Raw genomic sequence first — 25,606 nt, 5'->3', positions numbered from 1 at the left:
TAGATTAGTGATAATGCAAAGGCTCACCTGTCCAGCTTTGCTGAAACGATGACCAGCCAGGATCATATGGAAAGCAAACTTGCGTACCATTGGGTTGCGCATATTAATAAAGCAATGGGCGGCCTGTTCCAACAGCAGAGCACTGCGCAGGTCAGAGTCCTAAAACAAAAAAGGAACAATCTATTACAATCAATAATTATTTTTCTATTAATCAGTACAACCATCCGTCAAAATAAAAATGTAAAACAGTTAATGCAGTAACCCAGGCCTCATAGGATTCACAGCTTTGACAGTACAGTAAGAGTAGTAGTCCTAAGGATTTTACTCTCATGTGATGGTTGTATTTACCTTCTTTGTCTCGCAGGGCAATGAGGGTTTAAAATTCTCATTTGAATACCAAACGTCAAATGCACTACATAATGGACTATACATGCGAAAGTTAACAATTAATAAATAACAATAAATGTATTTATCAGAACACACAAGTAAACTCAATTGATCACAGTTTTACAAGTGTACATGAGAACTTACGGAGTATGTTGGACATAAGTCACTATTTTCAAGAAAGTGGAGTTAAGTTTGCTTTGGTGGTGTGGGTTTCCTCACCTCGCTGGTCATTTTAATGAGAAGAGTTGCAGCTTCTGAGTATTTGCCCTGACTCTTGAGAATCTCAGCACTGAGTAAAGCACAGCGCTCTGCAAGCACCATGTTCCTGTAGAAAGCATAGGTAAGAGGAAGAAACATGTTAACATGTTGGATCAGAGCCACAGAAACAGAGGAGATTTCTGAAACGATAAGATAATTAAAAGGGCATATTCAATTACATCCAGTATAACTAAAGTAATCAATTTAAAGCCAATTCTTATGTTTCATGAAATGTAGTCGAAAATATAAAATTGTGTCACACAAGTTGCAATGTTGTGTGTCCCCAAAAGTCTAGGTTATGGTGGGGAGGGGTTTGTAAGCTTCACAATCATTTGGGCACATTTTGAAACAAGGCTCTGAATGGGTCCCACATGGTAAACTGACCCAAGATGTGACACAGTTTAAGTAATAGCAGTCCACCAACAACTATTGTGACTAGATCAGAACCATCAGACAGAGCTTTGTAAGGAATTAGGACATAAGTGGCCACCTCAAAATCAGGACTGCAAGTAGTCTTGCAACAAAGTAACTGATCTGTTATTACCTAGAAACTGCATGCATTCATTTCAATTGTGTTAGTTTATGTTAGTTTTCAAATTCTATTTGTATTTTTTGTATTCATATCTTTGAATTGAAAGAGCCTTAACTCACAGTCGTTTGCAGTGAACATGCTTTCTTGATGCCACAACTTAACATCTTTTGAGAGCTAAAAAAATGTATGTTAAAGGCACGACACCTTCCTTTAAAGTAATCCTAACAACATAGTAAATTAAGTCACATTGCAATACCACAATAATAGGTTATTGTAAAAGACTGAAAAAAATATTAGACAATGAGGTCATACTTGCAGACATCTCTGTAGGTCTGTATAGCAGTATCCATGTAGTGTGCTGGATATGGTCTAGGAGCTCCAGCCTGGAGAAAAGCTGACACGGCAGCCATTTCCTACAGTTAGGTGGAATGAATATACAGAACATGAGGACGAATAGAGAAATCAAGACAGTAAAAGAGGGGACTTGCTTTGTTCAAACCACTCAAGATCTTTTACTGTTACAGCCTTATTTGGTCTGATATGAGCAGTAGTTTATGGTGTCTTATGTAACCTACTGTGGTGAACTCTTCCCTTCACTTACACAGTGACCCCAGTTAAGGGCACAGCCAAATTTTTTTCAAAAATGTAGCTTGACCTATGATGGTGCATTCCCCCAAAACACCTTAAATTAAAATTCTCGACCAAAAGCAACATTTAAGAATCACATTGTTACAGAATATTGGAATCCAAAGTGCTGTGTTTTGGTATCATTTACATGTTCTGCTGTCTTACATTTGTAGCAAGAGAGCAAATTAAAACACTGACTACAAACTGCTGCTGTTGTGCTGCAGGTGATGACCAGGAGATGAAGTGCATATTCAGTCCTGAAAGAGGCACAGCCAAAATCTTTTGTGCATCCTTGCAGGAGGTGGTACTTGAAGCGCTCTGTATCACTTACTACACTGAAACTTAACAAAGTATACTACAGGAAGGTATTGGACTATCTGCTTTAATCTTAAAACTGCCAACCATGCTGCATCTCGTTGTGGAGCAATTTGTACTTCAGCAGAGCAGGGTTTATTAAACTGGACATTGTAAACTCTGCTTCTATCTATTAAGTTTGTGAGCTGAAGTCGAATTCGACACACTGTTGTGAATTATATCCTAAACTGTAAAAAGCGTTTGATCCTTTCTCTTTGGCAAACACAGCAAAAACTGAAGACTACTAGCTTGACACACAGAGAAAAGAAAATCTGTGAGCAACACTGTGAGAAATTTGAAAGTTGAACTTCAGATGAGAGAGGCAGAGGCCATAATTTGGGTTGGGGAATTTATGTTATTAACACCTGGTCCTCATAGGAAAACACAGAAAGGTTAATGTGAGTGTGTGCTTCTCACCAGTGCTCCTGCAGCATACAGCATGGCCTGGTCTGACAGGAAGTCTTTCTTGGCAGTGTGGTAACAGCTGTAGGCCAGTTCGTAATGCTGAACCAGAAAGCACAGATCGGCCATCTTCCTGATTTGCAGCTCCGGGGCTTCTGGAGGATATCTGATAAAATAGATGTGAGATGTCAAACCAGCAATATCGTATATCGTGTTTATGGTTTGGCATGGCTTTAACATATAAATACGTGGAAGCCCTGTAGAAGTCTCATATGACGTGTGACGGGGGTGTGATGGAGCTTACAGAAGGCCACATGTGCTCTTTGGTTCACTGACGCTCTTCTCTGGAACTTTCCCTCCACCAAACCACTTCTTGGTGGCAGTGAACAGAGACCGACTCAGACCTTTCCTGGAGACCAGCTGTGGGCAAAGAGGCAGATCATGTTCCAGCTGAACTAATCTTGAAAACTTGTTTCTCTCATTAGTGACATATACATATGGAAGCAATATTATTAGAAAAGGTATGTGAAAGGTTGTGAAATTGTAAATCAATACAAATATGCATACACACATTTGTGAATGTGTAAAAAAATCACCAATCACCAAACCAATTTATGTACATTCATTTTTGCATTACATTTGGCATGCAAATTGATTTTTTATTAGCAAGTTGAATGTTTAGGAATTTACCTTAAAGAGCGTGAAAAAAACAGACTATTCTTCGGTTTTATTCTTCAGTATGCCTCATTATTGCCTCTCTTTTTATGTGTGACTTTTGCTACTTTCATGCTGTGCTTGAGATGGCCAATATGTGAGGCCATCTGTCTGTTATTTCACCTTGAAGGTTGCTGGCTCACTGTGCCAGGCTGGCCCAACTTACAAGGCAACTTCCACAGCTGTACAAAATGGGTCCAAAACAATGATGGGAAAGGAGCTGTGTTGGTTTGGCTTGCTAGAAATTATAAAATCAAGGTAGCTCATAGATGGAGCTGTATTGTTGTGTCATAAATAAATAATCTGTGTGTGACAATATTATTACAACGGATGTGCATAAACATGTTCTTCATCATTCTTCATTTTTGGTCAAAATTGAAAGTATTTCTTGTGCTCACAATCAAGTTTAAGTTTAAATATGCTGACTGTCAAAACTTTGAGTGTTACCTGGTCATTGAGCTGTCTGATGTTCTTCTCTATGTGGGGCAGAAGGCCTCTGAAGGTGAACTCTTGGATGAACTGTCTGATGTGGTCATGGTCATTCAGTGTTAGGCATGCCCCGTGACTTCCGGCTCCCCCCGACAGGCTTTCTGGAACTCTTGCATCCTTCTTTAGGTCAGTGTTGACAGCACCAAGGGTGTACAGGCTCTCCGAGGTGTTTACTGAGTCAAGCTGTAGAGGATGGCTTTCCAGATTGTTGGACACTTCGTCTGGTAGGAAACAGCGTCAAAACTAAGCTGTCATAACATAGTGACCCTCGGTCTTTACTCGCATTGTCAAAGCTTTTGTGTGTCACAGCGACAAAACAAGCAAGTGCAGCAATACTTCTTCACATAATGTTGTGAAGGGTTTCCTGGTGAGACACCTAAGATCATATGTCTAATACACTATATATTAAGATGTATTGTGTGACTTTCGTTTTTGTTTTGCATATCAAGATGCTGATTCATAAACAACTGATCATGCAGATGTGAGGCCTTTCCTTTGTGAGAAAACATTGCTGTACATGCAGAGGTGGATTTTATCTTTACTAATTTAAATTAGCCAGCAATAACGGCTTAAAATTGTTTAATCCACTGTCAAGTTCATAGGCTCTCTTTCTTTTCAACAATGCATTAATTAAAATTAAATATAGTCGCTTAGAGAAAAAGTTGTGGAGCACTGTTCCAGTGTGTAGACAGTATGAATATAGTGATTGATTTTTCTTTGAGAGCAGGGTATCTTGTGTTGTTTATGTCTATGGTGTCAATGGGATTTAATTGTTCGTATCATGGAAAAAAAAGTTGGCTAATCTGGAAGAATTGATAGTGAGTTTCCTTTCCGATCTTAATGCGTTACAGACACATGACTCTATCCTATCAGGAGCATTTAAATGGACTGACCTTTGTCTGTTGAGTGATGGCTGTCGACTTCAGCTGTGCTGATGTTATTCTCATAAGCAACACTGTTGACAGTTGGAGCTACATCCTCAAGAGTATCCTGCAAAAAAGGATTACTATGTTTGCACAGAAGTTTTGTTTTTCTTTCCATAAAAGTTAACTATTGCTTATGGACCATGTTCAGTCACTGCAAGTTGAGAACGAGTTGAGTACAGTACTTACCTGGTTATGCAGATTACTCCTGTGCAGATACTGACTCCAGGGGTCTGGAATCTGTTCATCTACTTCAGCTGATAAGGTACGAGAGTTTATTTTCAAAAGGTAGCAGCCCTGAGAACCATACCTCTGTTTCATGTCCTCATACACTGTTTCTGCCCTGGAGAGGAAGGAAGCACACTGATCAGACAAAACCAATACAACATAAAAATGTACATGATACATTTTAGACTAGTTCTGTATTTTGTAAACATACAACATACATCTTTGTGAGAAAAAAGAGAGAAATTATACAACATTGAATATTCCAGTAATGTTTAGTAATCCCTTTGCAACATATACATAAGCAAAGATAACTGGCATTCTGCAAAACTCTATACATGCATATAGGGAAGAAGTTCCTTTGGTACCTCTGTTCATCCCCCTCGCTCATATCATGCAGTAAGACGTAGTACTTGAGGGTGTTGGGGATGAACCACTTCGGGTTAGTATATTCTCCACTGTGCTGAACCCTGTGCTGCTCCTGGGAAAGCTTGAGGAATTGCTCCACGGGGACTGCCTCTGTGGAGGACACCACCAGCAGGCCTGCCAGGAACAGTAGTCAAGGACACAACCGTAGACCATGTGGAACCACCAGAAAAGAGCAGATACACTGAACACAGGGGGCCTATGAGAGCATAAGACTAGCAAAACTACTTGTACTACAACAACCTAAACTGCTGTTACATAGAGCGATAAACAGTTACATAATATGAAATTGTCCAGATAAGATGATGACCAACTCATGAGCAGTGAGGTTGTAGAACAGCACACTCTTTCTTTGCTCTCACATTCCTCTTGCAATGGCTTCAGTTGGCTAAACTTCAGACAAAAAGAAAAGAACATGTTCTGCTGAAGTGCATAAATGGCATGCAATCAATGTTGTATTTCCACAGAGCTTGAGACATAAATGATACTAATACTGAACAAATAGTAGTAGTATCACAATCTAGTGCCGAGATTATTGTGCAGTTGGAAGGATACAGGCGAGGTAGTGATTGAGGAACTCATGGTCAGAGGCAGGCATGGACTGCAGGAAGTTCTCCCTGTAGGTTTCAAACCAGGGTGTGGTTGCTAAAAAATACAATAACAAAATGAGATATTCACCCAACAAATAACAAGCAGCCATTATTCCAAACTGCATGATTTTTTTCCTATTTTCAGGAAACATTTACAATGTTTTTTTTCACACCCACATTTTAAAGTTTTTATTTTTGTGTACAACACATATGTGAAAAACCTTGAGACTGATACCCATACTGAAAATTCCCTGATAACTGATATGATGGCCAATACAGTGTTTTTTGAGCTAGAATGACAATAGACCTTTTCTATTTGGATTGTGCATCAAAGTTAGCAACAGTACTCAAAGGGCTGCTTTCAAAGTAACTTTATTGAGGACTGATCAACATTATTATTAATGGTCAACCAATGGTCTGCTCAGCTGTGATGCCTTGCAACATGTGACTGCAAATCGTGATGAGGGTCTTGTTAACGATGGGGTCAGCGTGCACTGCTTGACACACTCTGTGATGACTATATGCCATTTTATGTTCTGTAAAGTTTTCATATCTGGGCATATCTGAAAACATATAAACCGATGTAGATATTTGTTACAGGCTCATATTCGCCTGATAACAACCTAGGAAAGTTTTTTTCTTCATCAGCTTTTGTTAGAAATAGAGGGTTTAAACTTGGTGGTCCAACAAGGCTCCCGCAACCAGAGATTCCAAGGTTTACAGTACACACACATTCACAAGCTTAAAGAAATGGTGTGTGAAAACATTTAAGTTGACAGATGTTAAACGAAGATCAGACTATTAATATTGGCTAGAACATTATGAATTGAAGAACACAGAAGGAGGCACCCGGGCTGACTAAGCGTTAGAGTGCATACCATGAACCTGTAGACCTAATACATAGCATGCAGTCAATGTTGTGTGTTGTCATTCCTTGTTATCTTTGTCACTTTCTCCTTCCCAGAGAAACAGTAACGTTTCAGCTGCCACTAAGATGTTTTGTTGCACTTTAACATGTGTACTGAGGTTCTGCACTGACATCATTATCTAATACTGCACAAGCAGTGTTGAAGCAGACATTCGCAAACAACAAATACTGTTGACTTTTTCATATATATTTATAAAGGGAACATTGCAAGCAGGTGTGCGTGCACCGTTTTGTAAAATCTGAATTATTTTTGGCACAAGCAGTTTTCAGAGTTGGTAGATACACTTTAGGATTGATTTCGCATTCTGTTTTATAAATGATACCCCTGATCCTTAAAGAGTTGGAGCTATACAGTGGTAACACAAGACTAGGTCAAAACCTAGAATGTGGCTGACCGTATCAGGTCAATGTGCGCTTTTGTGGGCAATGTGTTACAAGGACTGTCCTTGTCAGGCCAATGACAATGTGTTTGAAAGCAGGTACACGCTGCGGACGTAGGTGAGGACAGTGGAGGAGCAGCCCCGTCTACTCCCTGAAGAAAGTATCCAGAGCCGTATAGACAGAGAGTCACGTCAGTGGAGGTCCAATATGCTCCATGCTCCACCATTGCGATGTCGCATCTCTCTCTTTCTAGGACTCTGAAAATACCGTCACTCACTCAGTCAGTCAGTTACTCAGTCAGTCACATACAGACCAGCAAGTCCATCACAAGAGGAACCGTCGACCAAAGCTCTGATAATGAAACTGTGGAATCAAGCAGCACGTCTGAACCAGGAAACGTCCACACAGCTGAACCAGCAGCACCTTCAGCTCCACCTTAGATTTTTGTCCGTCCTGCACAAACTTCCTGCAACTTGTAATGGGAAGAGGACAGAAGGAGCTGCTTTGGTTCAACCTTTGGATCATTGTTACCAGCACTAAAGATTCCAGACATCAAACAGCAAGACTCCAGCAGCAGCAGCAGCAGCAGCAGCTGATTTTTTGGATCGGATTTGGTAACACCACATCCTCAAACCGTGGTGAGGCCTGCACCTCCTGAACGCTGCCTGCGCTGGGACGAGGACAGCGAGGAGAACTTCAGCAAGGTTAAAACAAACCCTCGTCTGCAGCCATTTTTCAGTGACGACAGTGGCAAGGAGACAGACACAGATGATTCAGAGGAAGAGCCACCACTTCAGATGATTCAGAGCCTGAGGAGCAGCAGCAGAAAAAGATGAAGAAGAATTGCTTCATGCGTTTCTTCCGCTGGGTGAGGAGTAAGTTCGTTGAGGACAGCTGACTCTCTATGTGGGTTTTTCCAGCACATTACCTGAGGGATTTCACACAGGAGATCAGACCATCCTGTGAGAAATGTTGTTGGGAGTTGTGTTGGAGAAACTTTCATAGCTGGTTGGGTGTGGGTTCGTCTCACCAGATTGTGAAATTTTGGCAAGCACTGAAACTTTTTGCCTCTGAATTTGGAGTTTTCAGTGACTCATTTTCACTTTTGTTTTTCGGTGTTTGGGGGTTCAAGCTATAAATAAAAAATTCAAACAATAAAAATTCAGGTCCTCAAATTTCGGTGGGTGAAGTTCGGATCCCAAAATACGAGTGGAAAAGTTCGAGATGCCAGGGAAGAGCAATCGATTCTGTCTCAACCAACATCCAGCCAATCAGGTTAAGCTCCGTTGGTCATGTGTGGCATGGCTTAGTCCAGCAAGTAAACGACACAACAACTTTGCTGCTTTATCCCATGAATAAATCAGTTTCTTTTGAGACATCGTGGAAAAAACAATTAGCTGGGACATTTTTCTGTTGGCAGCATTGCATGACGGTGGTGGGCCGGAAACTCACCACGCTGGTAATTTGCAGGTTCGGCAGTGTGGTGGGTGTGCAGTTCGCTGTTGTCATGCTGTGTTTCTCACAATGTCAATCATAGCCTGATTGGCTGGATGTTGGTTCGATGCGAGACGGAGTCGGTTGCTCTTGACTTGCATCTGAATTTTTTGCATCTCAATTGTTTGGCTCGTATTTTGGGATCTGAATTTCTGTGTTTGAATTTTTTGTGGCTTGAGTTTTTTAACATTGAAAAGTGGGGGTGGGGATGAGTTGAGGCAAAAAATTCAGACATAATTTAAATTCAAGAAAATTCAGGGCTTGAAATTCGAAGGCTTTAAAAGGGTCTGGTGAGACAGATTTGCTTCCATACTTGGGTGGCAAAGTGGCTCAGTGGTTAGCACGGCGGCTCAGTGGTTAGCACAACGGCCGCACAGAGAGCTCCTGGCTATGACTCTGTGTGGAGTTTGCATGTTCTCCCCGTTTCTGCGTGGGTTTTCTACGACGCTCCGGTTTCCTCCCACTCACCAAAAGCATACAGCTTAGGTTAATCCGATTGCCACTAAATCTGATTCAGTGTGGACGATGTCTCCTGTACTGCTGTCCTCTGGTGCAGGTGACACTGGACATTTTAACACGATGAAAGATACTTTAATAAATGATGAAAATAAAGTTACAAACCGCTGTAATTACTCAGAAGTTAATATGACAACCCTTAAATATAACATTTACTTGTTTCTTAATTGAAATAAAGACTGAAAAAAAGAAAATAGAAAAAAGAAAGGGCAGCTAATAGAAACTAGAGGAGGAGGAGCAGGGCAGGTGGGGCAGAGCTGAGAGGACAATATCAGCCAGGAGACAGTGATACCTGTATAGTTCTTGGAGTTGTTGAGTTCCAACAGTGTTTCTCTCCAGGAACTGTACCACGGGAGGCTAGCTTTAACAGAGTGATCTGATAAGTGGAAGCAGAGAGCCATGATAGATGTTAGCAACATCCCATTCTTTGAAGGTCTCCACATTGAAAATGAGAATTTACAGATGATCAAGGAGAAGAAACCACGGAGGAGAAGCTTCATAGAGTTTTCACACTGGGGAACTTTCACTATGTCAGCTATGACAGTGCTACTACTAAAGTCATTGTAATTTTGTGTGAAAATGGTGACATCACAAAAAAAGTCAAGCAATAATGTGTGTTTTTTATTACATTCATTGTGATTCATTACTATTTTCTGTTGTACAGAAACAAATGTGCATACAATTACAAGTTAGGTAGGTTAAAGAAAATAGTAGATCTGTAGGTGATAGTTTGGGGAATGTTGTCCCCTTTGTTTTCATGTTAAAAAAACATTTGATGGGTTTTTGGGGTTTGTTTCAAACTTGCCTGATTCTCTGTCTGACTGCTTGTATTTCTTGTGATCTTGTTTTTTTCTTCAGTAAACTTGAATTAAACTTATTTATAAGTAATGCTCAAAATCAAGTTGTATGTCGGGGCTACATTGTGTTCCACATGCTTTGTAGCTGAATTTCATTTTGTTCTTTCTTAATGAAGCATATTCCTAAGGGTTAATTCTTCATAACACAAATCATCATCCACTCCTTAATTTCAACAAGGTTAATCAAAGTTTGATTTGTGAGCCAAAAAAACCCTTTACAGCTGCCATGACAAAAAAAACAGGTGCAGCAGTGGGGGTATTTGCACCTGGGTAACTTGGTTTATCCAGACTCAGAAAACTCAGTCTCTTGTAAAGTTATTTTGTTTCCATTTTTTAGTCACCATCTTTGTCATCTAAAATCTAGGGCTGTCAAGCAATTAATTACATGCTTTGGGATTATTTAATCTTCATTTATCACCTATATCAAACATTTATCAAAGTTAGAATAAGTATAGAAATGTCAATGATACTTTGACTGCAGTTTTCTCACAGCGTGGCTTTTTATAAACATTCTTATAGGAGCCAATTTGTAATATAAATAATGGAAATAAAAACTTAAGCTTATTGGTAATAGTTTTAACTGTTTTTCAACATCTGGTATATTTGCCTAGAGATTAAATGTATTGCGAGCCTAAAGGTCAATGCATGTTACCCCTCTCATCCTTGATATGTTTTGGTTCACACTCCACTATTTACTAACATTAAATTGCCTTTAACTGTAACAGAGACATATTCTAAGTCCTTTGGTAAGTTAGCGGAATGATGACTTCTTTGGTTTTCACTATTCATAACAACTTTTGTGGAGGACTTCAGCAAAGCCAGCCTTATTTGAGAGCCAGCTGGGAAAACTCCTTCTACCCTTGCTTCTCAGACTGCTAGCCTGCCTTTTTTGTGATGTCACCATAGTACTAAAGTAAACCTATATTACAACTAAAAGTAATAAGTGGTAAACCAGTAGTGGCACCTTTACACTATTTCTAAAGTTCCAGTTCAGAGGTTTTCCTTACTGTTGGACAACAAAAAACATTCTGATTAAGAGCAGATTAGAACACAAGAGGCACAGTAAGACAAAGAGGGAAGGAACAACAACCACAGAGGTAAAGCAGTGCAGACACCCATTACCAGTCTCTCTGCATAATGTGTTCATCTTTGATATCTGAAGTGAGGTTTTGACCTCTGTAAAGTACAAAGATATCTAATATAAAAGATCATGTCTTTCACTTAGAGGGACTGGTAATGGTTCTGTTACTGGGTTGAGTTCAAGAAGGCTCTTACCTAAGATCCATCCATGTGTGTGAATGAAATAAACATAAGAAAAGAAGTCTCAAGTTTGATGTATTGAAAACAATTCAATGAGCCACAGTGCTGAGCACAATGACACGTACCTTCATTCCCATGAATACGCACACAGTTGTTTGATTTTGCTCAATCACACCACCCTGCAGCCCCAAATGCTCTACTACAGGAGGGGTATTTAACTTAAATTTCAGAAAGTCCACTTGCTCAGTGTCTTCCCCAGCAAAGACTATGAGGTATTACACATCAAAATGTTATTCACTTATTTTTAAACAGTTCACTTCAGTTACCTAAATGGGTGTCTTTAATCAGTACAATGAATGATAGTAAATGTTTTTTAAATCCTAACAAAAACTTCTAATTAAATCTGTTTCAGACAACAGAGGCCACTGAAGCAGGCCCTGCAAACAATCAAAAATGGTAAATGATAAATGGACTGTACTTATAGAGCGCTTTTCTAGTCTTTGCGACCACTCAAAGCTGCTTTTACACTACATATCCCATTCACACACACATTTATACACTGATGGCAGAGGCTGCTACATAAAGTGCCCAACTGTCAATCAGTTATCACATTCATACCCGTTGGCTATGCCACAGGGAGTTATTTGGGGTTCAGCGTCTTGCCCAAGGACACTTCAACAAGTAGCCTAGCTGGGGATCGAACATCTGACCTTCCGATTGAAAGACTACCGACTCTACCACTGACCCACAGCCGCCCCACCTAGACACTACTTAGTGTTACATGACAGCAGTACACACTTCACAACCTGTTTTCTATGTGAAATGCATAGCACCAGCTAACACCAAGACTTTAAACAAATACAAATATAATATTGGGTTGGTTTAAAAGCTTAAGTACATAGAACCTCAAAGTAAATGCAGTCTAAAAATAATCTCTGCACCATTAGCTTCAAGTCATTACCTTCCCTTAATTCATGTTCTTAGACATCCATGACAATGCAAAACCCTGTTTTCTCCTGAAAAGTATTACTGAGTGCAAATAACAAAAATTCTAAAGGGCTTAAAAGTGCACAGAACCTCACAGTAAATATAAAGCACCGTATAAGTTTTCTTCTGAGGACTGTTTATGAACGCAAATAACAAAGGATCAGGGGTCAAAAGCTAAAGTGTCAGGAACCTTACGCTAAACATTAAGCATCATTTATGTTAAATGATACCATTACCAAAGAAAAATGCAAAACGTAGTTTTCTGAAATTATGAATTATGAAAGAATAATCCATTCAACGTACGTAGCTCTTTGGCTGCACTGCTCATGCAGCTTATAGGATACAGTGAACCACTTTTACCCGAGTTTGTAAGGAAACTTCCTGATAATGGTAAGCATGTGGGTAGGCATGTCAAGCAAGGACAAATACTGCACCCCTTTCATGGTGTAAGCACAACCACTATGGAAAGGCTGCATTTTTAAAGACCTTTTACCTCTTCTGTTTTAATAGGAGGCCATGAAAGAGACATTTCTATATGCAGACCCAACTTCCTGCTATTTTCTAAACTGCTCCAAGAATAAAGCCCTAGCCTTGCTATATCAATAAGCCATCAGCTTCTAACAAGTTCCTTAGTGTGACATTAAATGTCTAGTTATTTCATTTAACTTTTTCATAATGCCCAACATGTTTTGATACTAATTTCCGACCCAATATTTACCTTCAAAGCCTCCCCAAAGTGAATTTGTGTGTTCTATTTAGGATTGCAACACACTGAATGTTGCATAGGTTCATAAAGAGACAAAAGCTCAAAGTTATTAAACCAAGTTGCAATTTTTTCTTCAGGCCTTCAAATAAATGAATTGAACCAAGTCCTTGACAGAGTTTCAATGGCTTCAAGCCTCCAAGGATCCACACTTTTCAGGGAATATCCTTTTAAGGAATACTTTTTCCCAAGATTTCTGAGGTAGCTTTAATGTTTCCAAAACTTTGCAATCATCAGGACAACTTTGTGGCCTTGACTGCTCGGTCATGATGATTTGCCCTGTACAACATCAGGAAGATCAGGCCCTACCTGTCAGAGCATGCAACACAACTGCTGGTACAGGCTCTTGTGATATGTTACAATGTTACAATGTTACAATTTCATTTAGCAGACACTTTTGTCCAAAGCGACATAAATCTGAGAGTTAATACAACACAAGCAACAATCAAGATAGGAGGGAACGAAGTCAGTAAGTGCCAAAAAACAGCTTCAAGTGCTATCGGACACTGGTGCCAACAGGCAGTGTATAGGGTGATATCACGCATTGATTACTGCAACTCCCTACTGGCAGGCCTTCCTGCATGCACATTCAAACCTCTGCAGATGATCCAGAACGCAGCAGCGTGACTGGTCTTCAATCAACACAAAACAGCACGTCACTCCACTGTTCATATACCTCCACTGGCTCCCAGTCACCGCTCGCATCAAATTCAAAACCAGTATTCTACAATGAGGGCAAATCATTCACGTCTTTTTGTTTTGTTCAACCTCTGGGAGTAAATTAATAAAGATATAACATTATGGCATTATCATAAAGTCATAATAAACTCTCCAAATTGACTTTGAAGCATTTCCATTCTTGTCATAAACGCTTTCATTTCTGTATGAGTGCAAATTATTCAAAATGGTTTTGCATTCCTGCTGAAGTATTTCGATGTTATTTACCAAGGCCTGCAAAACATACCCACAAAGATCTCACCTTCCACATCCATGTGACCCAACTATCTCAATCACCACAATCCCACAATAAGAAATTACCATATTAAAAATGAATACATGACATTACCAAAATATAAATTATCATAATAATACTACAATATTACAAAACAATTCATACATGCATTCATGGTTCCTTCATACCATAAGACAGAAGTAGGCTGAGATGTTTTAATGCCTGACTTGCTTGCTAAAAACTGCTGGCTGGCTGTGTTTAAGGTATGTTTAAGGTCTACTATGTTAGTGTTCAGCTAATGTTGTACACTGTGTGAAAGGCTGTCATATCTATCCATATTAAAATAAAAAATCTTGATTCCAAAAACATTTGTGACAAATTTTATATAACATGACATATTGCCTCTGGCCAAGATGGTGGAGAGGCATAAAAAAAATGGTTGTGGCTATGATCTTAATTTGTAGCATTTGATATTATTGATCATAAATTGTTACTTTTACTTTTTTTCAATAGCAGTTATGCTTGAATAGTAATTCCCAGGAATCTTATAGGACCACTTATTTAAAAAAAAAAAAAAGTAAAATTAATTTGCCATTAATGTAAGTATATGCCATCATTTCTCCATGAGCAGATAATTCCACAAAATTATAATATGACGAAAAAAAATATATGTATATAAAATAGCACTACAAAGAGTATGGTCTAGACCTGCTCTGTATGTAAAAATAAAATATATGACATATTCAGAACAAACATCTGGAGAAGTAGAAAAGGTCCTAAAATAGGAAATTAAGTTAAGACAGGAAAGCCATTATGAGATTAGCTCTCAATGTAGAAAAGGCTTAATATCTGGTATTTGGTTTCAAACAAATGTTAGAAATCACATACTCTCTACATTTCACTTTGGCACTAGCAGTTGTTGAGGCAAGAAAGGCAAGTGCATCAGATTGTGCAAATATTGGCAGAGGCATGGCAGCAATAAAACTCTGTAGAAAAACAATGTCTAGCGATGTAACAAAATAGTTGGTTCAAGTACGTCTCATACACAGAAATGTATTTATTTAACTCAATGACTCAATTATACAGGACAGCTGAAGAGAGACAGGAAATGTGGGGAGTAGAGAGTGGGGGATGACAAGCACCAAATCTCACCACTCTACAGACTGGGAGTTGAGCCTGTGATCAGTGTGTCGAGGACTGTAGCCTCTGTACATGGGGCGCCTGCTCGACCAACTAGCTAAACCAGCGCCCCCACAGAAAGTAATTTTAACAGGTTACAGGTTGCAAAGAATCGTCTTCCTGACCAATCCACGATCATTAATTTGTGGACTGTATCCCCCCCACTCTATCCATCCTCTACCTGTTCCTCCTGCTACCCTTTTAAACCTTCAAATCTCAAATGACCCCTGAAATCCAGCTCCATAAAAGCTCTAGTCCTTACCACTGAAGTTGAGGTCATAGTCTCCTGCCGTGATCACATTGGTCGAAGCACCCTCTTGTGGCTGGCAGGATAACACCACTTGATTGAGCATCCGGCGCTGGGCAGGGCTGAGGGCAGTGGATGCTGTGTTTAGACTTGTTGCAACATTGTTGACACAAATGCGCAGGTTTTTCACAACCTGCGTCTGGTTGTTGGGGTCCCGGATGTGACCTACAGAAGCGGACAGAAAATAATTTGTTTAGTCATCCAAGACAGTACATTTTTGCAGATAAACTGTCATTATGAACAGTCACAAATGTGACTACATGGCTGTGGTCTTAGACCCCTACGAAAGACATATTCTGTTGCTGTTTGCCTCCTTGTAGCCACAATTCTATAGAAACTGAATTTGAATTGCTCAACCTAAATAGTTGAATAAAATTTTTTAATATAATTTGAAATTGAATTTATTCCTTTGAGACTTAATTACAATAAACTTGAAACTGAATGTAATATTCTGACATTTAATTCCGTTTCTCTGAAAATTCCAATATCAGTTTAATGAGACACACATCCGTTTGATGAGGAAGAGCAATCGAGTGCAGATTCACAGCACTCCTTTTAGGCCGATCAGCACCTTTGTTTTTAACCAGTTCCTTCACTACATGGAGCTTCTGGTAGCTACCAGAACTAATGAGAGTTAGTTATACTATTTGTACTAGTTATATTATTACTTCTGGTGGCCACCAAGATCTGCCAGTGGAACTGCCAGTGGAACTGCCAGTATCTACCATGACCTGCCAGAACTGCAGTGGACTGCTTTTGTCCTCTTTTGGCCTCAAGATATCTGAATTTAGTAGAAGGAGGACAGGCTTCACATGGGAGATCCTGACATATTCCTCCTCTGATAGGACATCAGTGAAATCTTTGCGGGGCTTTAGGGCTTCCAACACAATATAGGGTAATACATTGTTTCTGCACTGTTGACATTGATCATGACTCACATTTTGAATTTTAAACCAGCAATTCCATTTTCACAGGAGCATGCGAAGGAGGCTCTTCGTTTAAGACATTGCGTGTACCAACGGTGTTATAAATGACACCGCAACCACACAGCTGCAGTAAAAGCTTTTAAAATAGTGGCATAGGAAGGTCCATATTTAACACGAGGTACAAGAAGTCCTCTCTCGCTGTTTGTGTGTGTTTCTCTGACGTGCCTGTGTGGAGATGCTGCCCGTGACAGGTATGGCAGAGGCACAGCGCGAGGGGAGGATTTTTAGTGATCATTCGATCGTAGATCTTGGACAGATAAAATAAGAAACATGATAGAATTAGTCACCAAACGGCCTTTTAGTATAGTTTTAGTGTGGGAAACACTTTTGTGGGTGTTAGTCGTGTGTGTACAAAAACCAAAACGTGTGTTTTTCCCAGCAGTGATGGTACTGCAAAATCCATGTCCTGGCAGAACGTGACACCGGTGACGGTATTGAAACCACAATATACCACCCATCCCTAGTTGCTAGACATAACATAAAAACTTCATGATAGGAAATGCCTTCGGAATTGGTTTAGATTTTGGGTCAACAACATGACATTTAATGGTGACTTCATTACATATTTTTACTTTTAGAGATTTTTATATCATAAGTTATATTTTGCTCTATTGTTTTTTTTATCTGCTAAAATAAATAAGTGTGTGGTTGAAGGGGATTATCAATCAGAGAGCTTAAATAGATTTAGCTTATATTACGGATTGTGCTCATAGACATAGAATCTGTGGTAGTTCTGGACTACAATAGGCTATACAAAAAGTCCCATATAATAATCATGTATTATAAAGCAACACAAACTCTTGCTGACATCCTGGGATGTGAGTATTCTTAAAATGACATCTGATGTGACGCCCTGGCAGTTTAAATATCTGACAGAATAATATAAACTACTTTTCAGCTTTTCTAAACTGGCAACAATATTGGAACGCGAGTAGATTGGTGTGATTAAACTTTAATAAACGTCCTGTACAAAAAGAAGGCTGATCGTGGTGACTGCAGTTGTTTTGTTACTGCCCGCTGCTGCCGCCGTCTTCTCTAGTCCACTTTCCAAGCGAGGCAAAGTTCATCCAAGATGAGCTTACTTTTCTGACAAGAGTTGAGAGAAACAGTTGAATCTTGGTCTCAAGTATTTGTGTGAACTGAAACTAAACCTATTAACATTAGCCAATTAACTTGTTTACTTCTTCGGCTAACTCTTGTCGTTCTGATAACTCAACATCAGCAGAATTGTTAGATGGCTGTAGGAATTATGTTTGAGAAAAGCTTCCAAAGGCTGAATATTCAGGTGTCACTCGGCCTTCTCAGATGTCAAGTCTGAACAACATCTGTTCTCCTGTCATCCCACAGCTACTTTGTCACAATCCAGTCTGCTAGCCGGCTATAAGCGAATTGCTAATGTCAACTACAACCCATTTCAGGCTCATGATGCAAGCTCCGTAACTTAGCTCAATTTGGGACTGCTATGATCCTGACTGTCAAATAGGTATGTGGTAGATTCCAAATAGATGTTCTTACCTTCGGACGTTAGTCTGCAGAAAGGCCTTAGCAGCTCCGCGAAATTCAGGTTGTTCTTGCGAGTCACTCTCTCTGCTTCTTCACTGCATAAGACGGCCACCATCGGGACGAACGAGTCCTGAACGAACTCCTGCACAGACTGAACACATTGAGCCATGTCGGACCTACGTCAAAACCAGCTAACACACTGTACTTAGTCAACTGTCCTGTAGTTTGAAAATCCCTGACTATTTCATTGCTTAAGACAGCTCCTCCTTTATTTTCGGACAACAGCCATGTTGAATTTGCAAATCCACTTCCTGTGTAGAACTGTGATGGTCAGGTGATGCCTGACGCGACTGCGATGACGCCGTAGCTTACGTCCTGCGTACCAAAGAGGATTGTGTGCATGGATAGCAGGTTGTGAAGAAAAAATAAATAAATAAATAAAATAGGCTGTTTACATGTTAGGTGAACTGTAACCTAAAAAGTTGTTTATTAACCCATTGTTTGCCCAACCTCAAAATTAAACCGTTTGAGGCCCCACGCCTAATTCTAACTTGAGAAATGAACACAGTGATTGTGATGATCGTCTTTCGAAATTACGTCACGTGTAACATTCTCAAATATAACCTCGTTATGCTGGAAACGAGAACAATCAAATGTAGTGTATTTATAATTAAGTCTATGTTAATACATTTGGTGGTGGTAGTGGGTGGGGGATGTACATTAGTCCGTATATCAATTTGTTTTGTCTTATTATGGGTCGTAGTTTGGTCAGGTTTAAGCACCAAAGGAAAACGTTGCTTGCTTAGGTTACTGAAAATGTATGGATTTGGCTCATTAAGTGAGTTACTCAGATTTACGATATTAATTATTAAGGGTCCCAATGCCATTAAATCCATGTCAGATTTACCTTGGTAAATGACTTTTATCACCTTCCAGTTACAATTTATGGATAAATCTTCCTGAGTGCACCAGAGTTCATGATTGGTGTATCTGGTCTGTCATATTGAATCTTTATCAGTGTTATTCCTCTTCCTTTTTTAAATAACCCATATAAATTTAGGCAGAGCATAGCTAAGACAGAGGCTTAAGAGAAGATAAAATAATGTTTTTGGTAGGAACTATGTTTGGATGTTTTAGGTAGGAAAGTGAGCAAATTCTGAGACGCATAAAAAAAAAAAACAGCTCACAGAGGCTCCAGTCTCCACTTATTTAATTTAGCACCAAAGTGCTCTTCAACTTTAATGACAATGTAAAGTACCTACCTCAATATACACAAAACAAAGTCATATGTGGGTACATATATACACACAAATATGTGTATTTGATGGTAAAGATCCTGGTTGAATAAAGCCAAAAAGCACAGAATATGTTTTTCTCACTTGTGAAGGGAAGTCATGTTATAAAACCAGGCAACGCAAACAAGATCGAATTGGGAAGAAAGAGAAGTTTGACTTAAAAGTAAACAACAAAATGAGTAGGCTTTACCATTTCGACGTTTCATAATGCTTCTGGTGCGGTTGGTTGTAATTATGCATTTGTGGAGTTATTGGATTTTGTGTGATCAGCCAACATATAAGGGCACATTGTTGGTGTACTGCAATGATGCAGGAGGTCAAGTTTAACATTCACACTGCATAGTTTTTGTGTAATTGTTTTTGTCCTCTTGCCAAAACCAACCACCTCTAACAGGAGCTTGCTATGGAAGTCAGACCATACTATACTGCATGATGAAGTATCCTTATCCGTTAACATGTTTATATTACTCTAAACTAAGTGATTTTATTGACACGGGCAGCAGTCTATTCATCCAAGACTTGTTAATGTGGAGGAATGCAGTTTGTGTGCCTTCTTGACCTCTCCAAAGCAGGGATAGTTACAGGCATACATCATGTAAGATTGGCCTCAGCAACAAAAATCCATACCACCAATCATTGATGTCTGTCTGCAAGAAGGTCCTAGAAAATGAGCTCCCTGCACAGCAATCCATTTGCCATCCCTCCAGAAGGGCAACCCCGATTTTGTCTGCTATATTCCAGAAACCATCTAACATGAATTGCATTTATGTGACAGGGTATTGATGAAAACAGCAATAACTATGAATTTTCTGCAAGGCCCACTGATGTTCCATTCCTGTCAACTGATGAAACAGATGTACTGTACTCAAAGTCAGTGTCTTTCTGCCTATTCATTATTGGTTTTCACAAAGCACATGAATGCTATTTCATCTCTATCTTACACTTTAATACAGTATCAGTAGCATGGTAGAAAGTTTATATACAACAATCAATACGATTTGGTACATATCAAAAGTCAGGTAATAAAGTGATGACCATTTGGCTGTCGGATGGATAAAAACCTAGTTTTAACATGCAGGCCAAAATAAAAACAAAATCAACACTGCAATGAAGAATACAGACATTCTGCTTACTATTTTCCAGGTATAAAGGCATTGATGTGATGATTTTCAGTTGGCAGGGGGGACTCTTGTTACACAGAAAATTATATTGGGGTTATTTGATGTTGCGTAATATGCGGCGAGCATGACTTGTTTTAATGGCAGCTAGAGCGAGCTCCAGTGCGGAGATGAGGTGCAGGAGGGTGCTGGGGTCTGTTTGGAGAATCCTGCTGCTGTGATCATTGTGGCTGTCACAGCCTTTTGTCAGGAGCAGACGCATTGTCAGCTTGGGAACAACCTGATGACGGACTGAACGACTTGCCAGCTGGCGGGCAGGAAAGGGTGAAAGTACAATAAGAAGTGGCAGAGAAAAAAAAGACAGAAAAAAGTTTAAATACATTTTTAATATTGATAAACAAAAACTTTATATCTTCAAGTAATAAAAACTAAAAATGTATGAGCACAGGTAATAAATGAAAAACACGCTATGTTGTTTTTTTCTCTGTTTGTAGCTTGTCCCGTCTTCCCTCCTTCATTATTTCATACCTGCGGCTCAGAAGGTCTGACGATGAAAGGGATTCGCTGACTGATGGTTTTATGTTGATTGTTGATTAACTTAGAAACTACTAAATAAACAATTACTTAAATAGACTGCACATAGCAGAATTGAACAAACATAACTACTATATTATCCATTTGTATCAACAGCAGTTGAATAATATTTTTCAAACTATCCAGCATACAAACAAACTGAAAACACACACCTGCACATCCAGTCTCCATTCCAGGTTGTGGTAGGCAGGCACGTTGGAGGGAAGCTGACTCAGGACGCTGCGAATCTGGCCGTGGTGCTGCAGGTAGAGCTGCAACAATAACCCCACAATCAACTAGAGTGCTGTAATGTTTCCAACATACTGACTAGTACAAACTCTACAATGCTCTGACATCTGAGATATATATGAAAAAAAATAAAAGTCACCTGTAAGAGTAACTGGTTAAGCTCTTCGCCAAACCCCAAAACCAATACAGAGTCCAGAAAATCCACTTCAGAGATCTACAAACACATATGCACACACACACAGGAAACAATTACTCTACTCACAACTACTCATTTTCAATTAGAGTTTTTATTTTTTTACAGAGGAATACAGAGAATGGGACAATAATGAGGTCACTATCGTCCTTGACTGATCTTGACTTGACTTGACTTGACTTCTTTACACCAGATTAAATCACTTCACTGTTTAGCCAGAGTGAATGCTTTTAGGCTAAATTCCAAAGAAATGTCCTCAAAATGTTTCTAAAATATCTGGTTCACAAGAATGGGACAGACTGAGAGGATGGCAACCTCTGTGCACAAGAACTGTATGGTTGAATTAACTTTGTAAAGTTATGAAAAATAAATAAAATAAATAAAAATGGAATAACTTTAGCCCATGTGTATTTAACATATATGGCCTCACCTGTAAGCACACCTGTAAAACCAGTCTCACGTCAATGTTATGGTAGTTCCCCTTTTAGATTGTTTATTTAGCCTTTAGACATTAAAACTAATTTTGGAATCTTGAAATTCAAAATAGTTTAAGTAGTCTAGACCAGTGGTTCTAAACTAGTCTAGCCTCAGGACCCACCACCGTCTCTTTAATGACTAATCACAACCCAAATTTGTGAAAATGTTCAACTAATTACATTTAATTAATGAAAAGGGTACAGTTTGGACCTGAGAGACGGAACAAAACCATCACAGTATGTCAACATCACGAAACACAATAGTATAATAGCCAAGAAAAATGACCAGCAGTGAATGAGAGGAAAATATTCCCTCTATAAATCATTTAACAGTCTTTTTTCAATAGAATAAACTCAAAGTGCATAATAAATGCTACTACTACTGTAGGGCTCATCAAGTTTTAAAAATGTAAATGTAACTGTAGCTGGGATTACCAAATCAGTGGATATATGGAGTGTAAATAAACTACACCACTACTGCACGCAAGTCATAGGAAACCCTTGTCCTTCAAAATAAAAGTGCAACAAAGACTTTTTGCCACACCAATTGAGAACCACTGGTCTAGACCACATCAAACAGAACCACAGTCATTTTGCACTCATAGTATAGTGACTGTGTGTGAGTTACCATGTGTTTGGAGCTCTCTGTCATCAGAAACATCAGGCCTTCAACTCCATGCTGCACCATTTCCACAGGAACACACAGCTTTCCTGAAAGCAGTCAGCCATTATGGTTTTATTTCTGGTAGGACAAAATAGTTGAATTCTTCACAGTTTTTTTTTTTATCTTCCAGACTGCCTCAGAAGAGGAGTGAGTGTTTTTATCTACAATCTGACATTTAAAGCAGGAAGATGATTGTGAAACTAAATTAAAAAATGTAAACAATCTGAAACAAATATGTCATGAAACATGAATCACTGACGCATGTTGTCCAATTCCCACCATGACATGTGTATATCTATTACAATGTATGTCAACTGTTAAAAATGTAGATGAATTTTGGGTTCAATAATACAGATTTTATAATTCATCAAGTTTCGCCCCCCAAAAAATGTGAAGCTGGGGTGCTGCCAATCATTTGGTGCATGTCACCCCCACGCCCTACTCCCCACATGTCCTGTCTCCCTTCAGCTGTCCTATCAAATAAAGGCAAAAAGCCCAAAAAACAATCTTTAAAAAAAAAATGTTAAGGGAAGCTCTCTTGCATAAGTATAAGAATAACTGGCATTCTTCTGTGTGAATAAATAGTTTCAACGTTGTTAGGTCAACTCAGCTAAAACTAATACAGTCTACAGTCAACTAGGGCAGCAGTTTTTGTCACATTAAAGAGGTGTTGGAGGCTGCATATTGGGACGCTGTTTGAATTCTGTTGTGTCATACTAAGAGGTGTTATGTCTGCCTTTCTTACATCAATTAAAAGGTAAACCTAATGTAAGAGTATGTTATCATTGCAGGGCTGTTGTATAGGACTGGAACTTTGGTAAGGTGTACCTAATAATATAAAAACTTAATATATTTTCAAACTGTGAGAACAGTGCATAAATGTGATGCTGTTTTAAACGATATTATTCACAAGTCCAATACTGTCCACTGTGTTGTTCCTTTGGCATTAGTCAGAGTGTAGCTGCTTGCTGCTTGATGCAAAAAAGTGAAGGCTCTTACTGGCTGCTCCCTCATAGATCCTGGTGCTGGTTCCTTTCCTTAGGAACTCTAGCGCTATGCGACCAAACTCTCCAACCACTAAGGACGAAAAGACAAATGGACACACATATGTCAATTTATTGAACAAAAAAATCAAATACGTTTTAAATTCATATTTGAGATTTAGGATTAGAAATATATACACAGCTTTGTTTGTGTTGTGATATTAATGCAATCCAATAATGCAGATGTTATATACAGGGGACTTATCTGTCAGAGGCAGCAATTGAGAAACTGAGAAGCCCATGAGGCACATCGTCTTTTATCCGTAATTCCAGATGACATTATCTCCTATCAAGTGAACTTATTTTAAACATATGTAATGAGTTTTCAGAGACAGCAATTTTAACAGATTTCATATCATAAAGGGCATCCTGACTGAAATGAGCATTTTGTTATACAGGTATCATTATCCATTATCAGTGGTGGAATGTTACTATGAAAGCTACATTTACTCAATAATAGAACTTATGGTTTTATTTCTGGTAGGACAAAATAGTTGAACAATTTTTGATATTGTTCTAGATTTAATTAACCAATAGTATACATAGTTTAAACAAGCTCCAAATCCCCACATAATACAACAGTCTGAAGGAATGACATTTTTTTCATTCAAACTATATGTCCTTTTAAAACTTTGATACTTTAAATATAATTAGGCAAAAAAGGGAGCAATCCTGAAAGTATGGTTTTTGTCTGGAGGTTTTCTTTGGGTCCACAGAGAATGTTGTATCAACACTTTGTGTAATGCTCCTTCTCCTATCACTCCTCATGCACTAACGGTAGTGTTGGGACGAGCATATGCAGGTTAATATTTTGTGTTGGTGATAGAAACTGGTGATAATCTCCATACAGCAAATTATTTCCAGTGTAGCTGATCTTCATGCTATCTACACGTTATGATTACGGTCAGCCAACTCAGCTGACAGTCACCAGTTCACATTGTAGAAGAAGAAGTTGATCAATTTCAGCAGCTAATGTGTTAAACCAGTAAAAGGCCAGTGATTTACCTGCGGCATCAACCTTCGGCAGGAAGGAGAGGTGTTCTTTGTGGTCTTCAGACAAAACAAGCAGCATCCTGAACAACAGTGTACTGTCAGACAGCCCCGTCAACAGTTTAACAGTAAAGAGCAGATATTCATCAAACCGGAAAACGATTTGGACTTGACTCTTCTTCTTTGAGGTTTTACGGCAGTCGGCATTAAAGATGGTGCTTTGCTGCCACCTTCTGGTATCGTTCTCCTTTAATGAACATTTATTTTAAGCCGTGTGCTTTTTTAACAGTACACCTTAAACGTTTTCCTGTACTCGCCCTATTGACTGCTGGACTTTTTTATTTGTTACTTTTGCATTACACCAAGTAGCCCTACGTGCAACTGTCTCAGCCTCAGAGATCTCCAATTATTTTTTAAAACGATGCAATTTTCAGCCTGCTAATAATATCTTGCTCTTTGTGTTTTGACACCACCTGTTTTGGATCGAGGGCAAATGTCTTTCTTTTATTGCATTATCCCTGTAACAATTTGCCCCTCCGCTATGCTCCCAGACTCAGACAGACAGACAGACAGTTTCAGCTTACTTTTCCCAGGTAATATCCTTTCCTCCTGATCATTCTTAGCCTCTCCACATCTACATGTTTTTTTTGTTTTTTTTTGCTTTTTGTAGTTGTACCTGGACTTACCTACACTTGCTTGTAAGACAGCTAATGCACAATAAGTGCAGCAGTCTGCCTGAGACCATCTGCACTTTAGTCCTTCCCTCCTCATGGACTGCAATGCACAGACCCAGTTCTATTGCCACTGTTGATTTACCTTTCTCTACACTATACTTTTCCATTCAATTTTGGATCATTTAATATGGACTTCAACAATTCCTTTTTTCAGTGCTTCTTTTGTTATTTTGTCTCTCATTTTTTATTTTCATATTCTCTTTTATCCATGAGATCTGTTCTGGGATGCAC

At 39.1% G+C, this 25,606-nt stretch overlaps 2 protein-coding genes across 3 annotated transcripts in view; both read right to left on the bottom strand.

The window, feature by feature from the left end:
* Positions 1-18,314, bottom strand: part of trappc8 (trafficking protein particle complex subunit 8) — a 35,245-nt gene extending 16,931 nt beyond the window's left edge. For both annotated transcript variants that reach the window (XM_069679547.1, XM_069679548.1), the window contains exons 1-12: positions 18,053-18,314; positions 15,507-15,716; positions 5,893-5,982; positions 5,280-5,454; positions 4,876-5,029; positions 4,657-4,753; positions 3,722-3,984; positions 2,865-2,980; positions 2,576-2,726; positions 1,490-1,590; positions 607-712; positions 28-159 (exon numbers count right to left, since the gene is read on the bottom strand). In XM_069679547.1, the coding sequence (XP_069535648.1) occupies positions 28-159; positions 607-712; positions 1,490-1,590; positions 2,576-2,726; positions 2,865-2,980; positions 3,722-3,984; positions 4,657-4,753; positions 4,876-5,029; positions 5,280-5,454; positions 5,893-5,982; positions 15,507-15,716; positions 18,053-18,209 (1,752 nt within the window). In that variant the 5' untranslated portion in view covers positions 18,210-18,314. The remainder of the gene's footprint in view (positions 1-27; positions 160-606; positions 713-1,489; positions 1,591-2,575; positions 2,727-2,864; positions 2,981-3,721; positions 3,985-4,656; positions 4,754-4,875; positions 5,030-5,279; positions 5,455-5,892; positions 5,983-15,506; positions 15,717-18,052) is intronic.
* Positions 18,315-20,265: 1,951 nt separating this feature from the next.
* commd2 (COMM domain containing 2) lies at positions 20,266-24,786 on the bottom strand. The gene is made up of 6 exons (XM_069680287.1): positions 24,657-24,786; positions 23,608-23,685; positions 22,573-22,655; positions 21,415-21,489; positions 21,200-21,298; positions 20,266-20,760 (listed from the first exon to the last, which is right to left on the bottom strand). The coding sequence occupies exons 1-6, from the start codon at positions 24,721-24,723 to the stop codon at positions 20,551-20,553; spliced, it is 612 nt and encodes a 203-aa protein (XP_069536388.1). The 5' UTR covers positions 24,724-24,786; the 3' UTR covers positions 20,266-20,550.
* Positions 24,787-25,606: the final 820 nt, after the last annotated feature.

The sequence above is a fragment of the Semicossyphus pulcher genome, unplaced genomic scaffold (genome assembly GCF_022749685.1).
Source record: "Semicossyphus pulcher isolate SPU_LCO1_2020_fin unplaced genomic scaffold, fSemPul1.0.p SCAF_4, whole genome shotgun sequence".
Taxonomy (NCBI): Eukaryota; Metazoa; Chordata; class Actinopteri; order Labriformes; family Labridae; genus Semicossyphus; species Semicossyphus pulcher.
Note: the sequence above shows the minus strand (reverse complement) of the source record. Positions and strands in the feature narration are given on the sequence as shown.

Coding starts and splice junctions, on each gene's coding strand:
- commd2 (XM_069680287.1), bottom strand. CDS start 24,723: ATGCTGCTTGTTTTGTCTGAAGACCACAAAGAACACCTCTCCTTCCTG. Junction 21,299..21,414: donor TTAACCAGTTACTCTTACAG/GTGACTTTTATT, acceptor TTATTGTTGCAG/CTCTACCTGCAGCACCACGG. Junction 20,761..21,199: donor AATGGAGACTGGATGTGCAG/GTGTGTGTTTTC, acceptor CCTGCCCGCCAG/CTGGCAAGTCGTTCAGTCCG.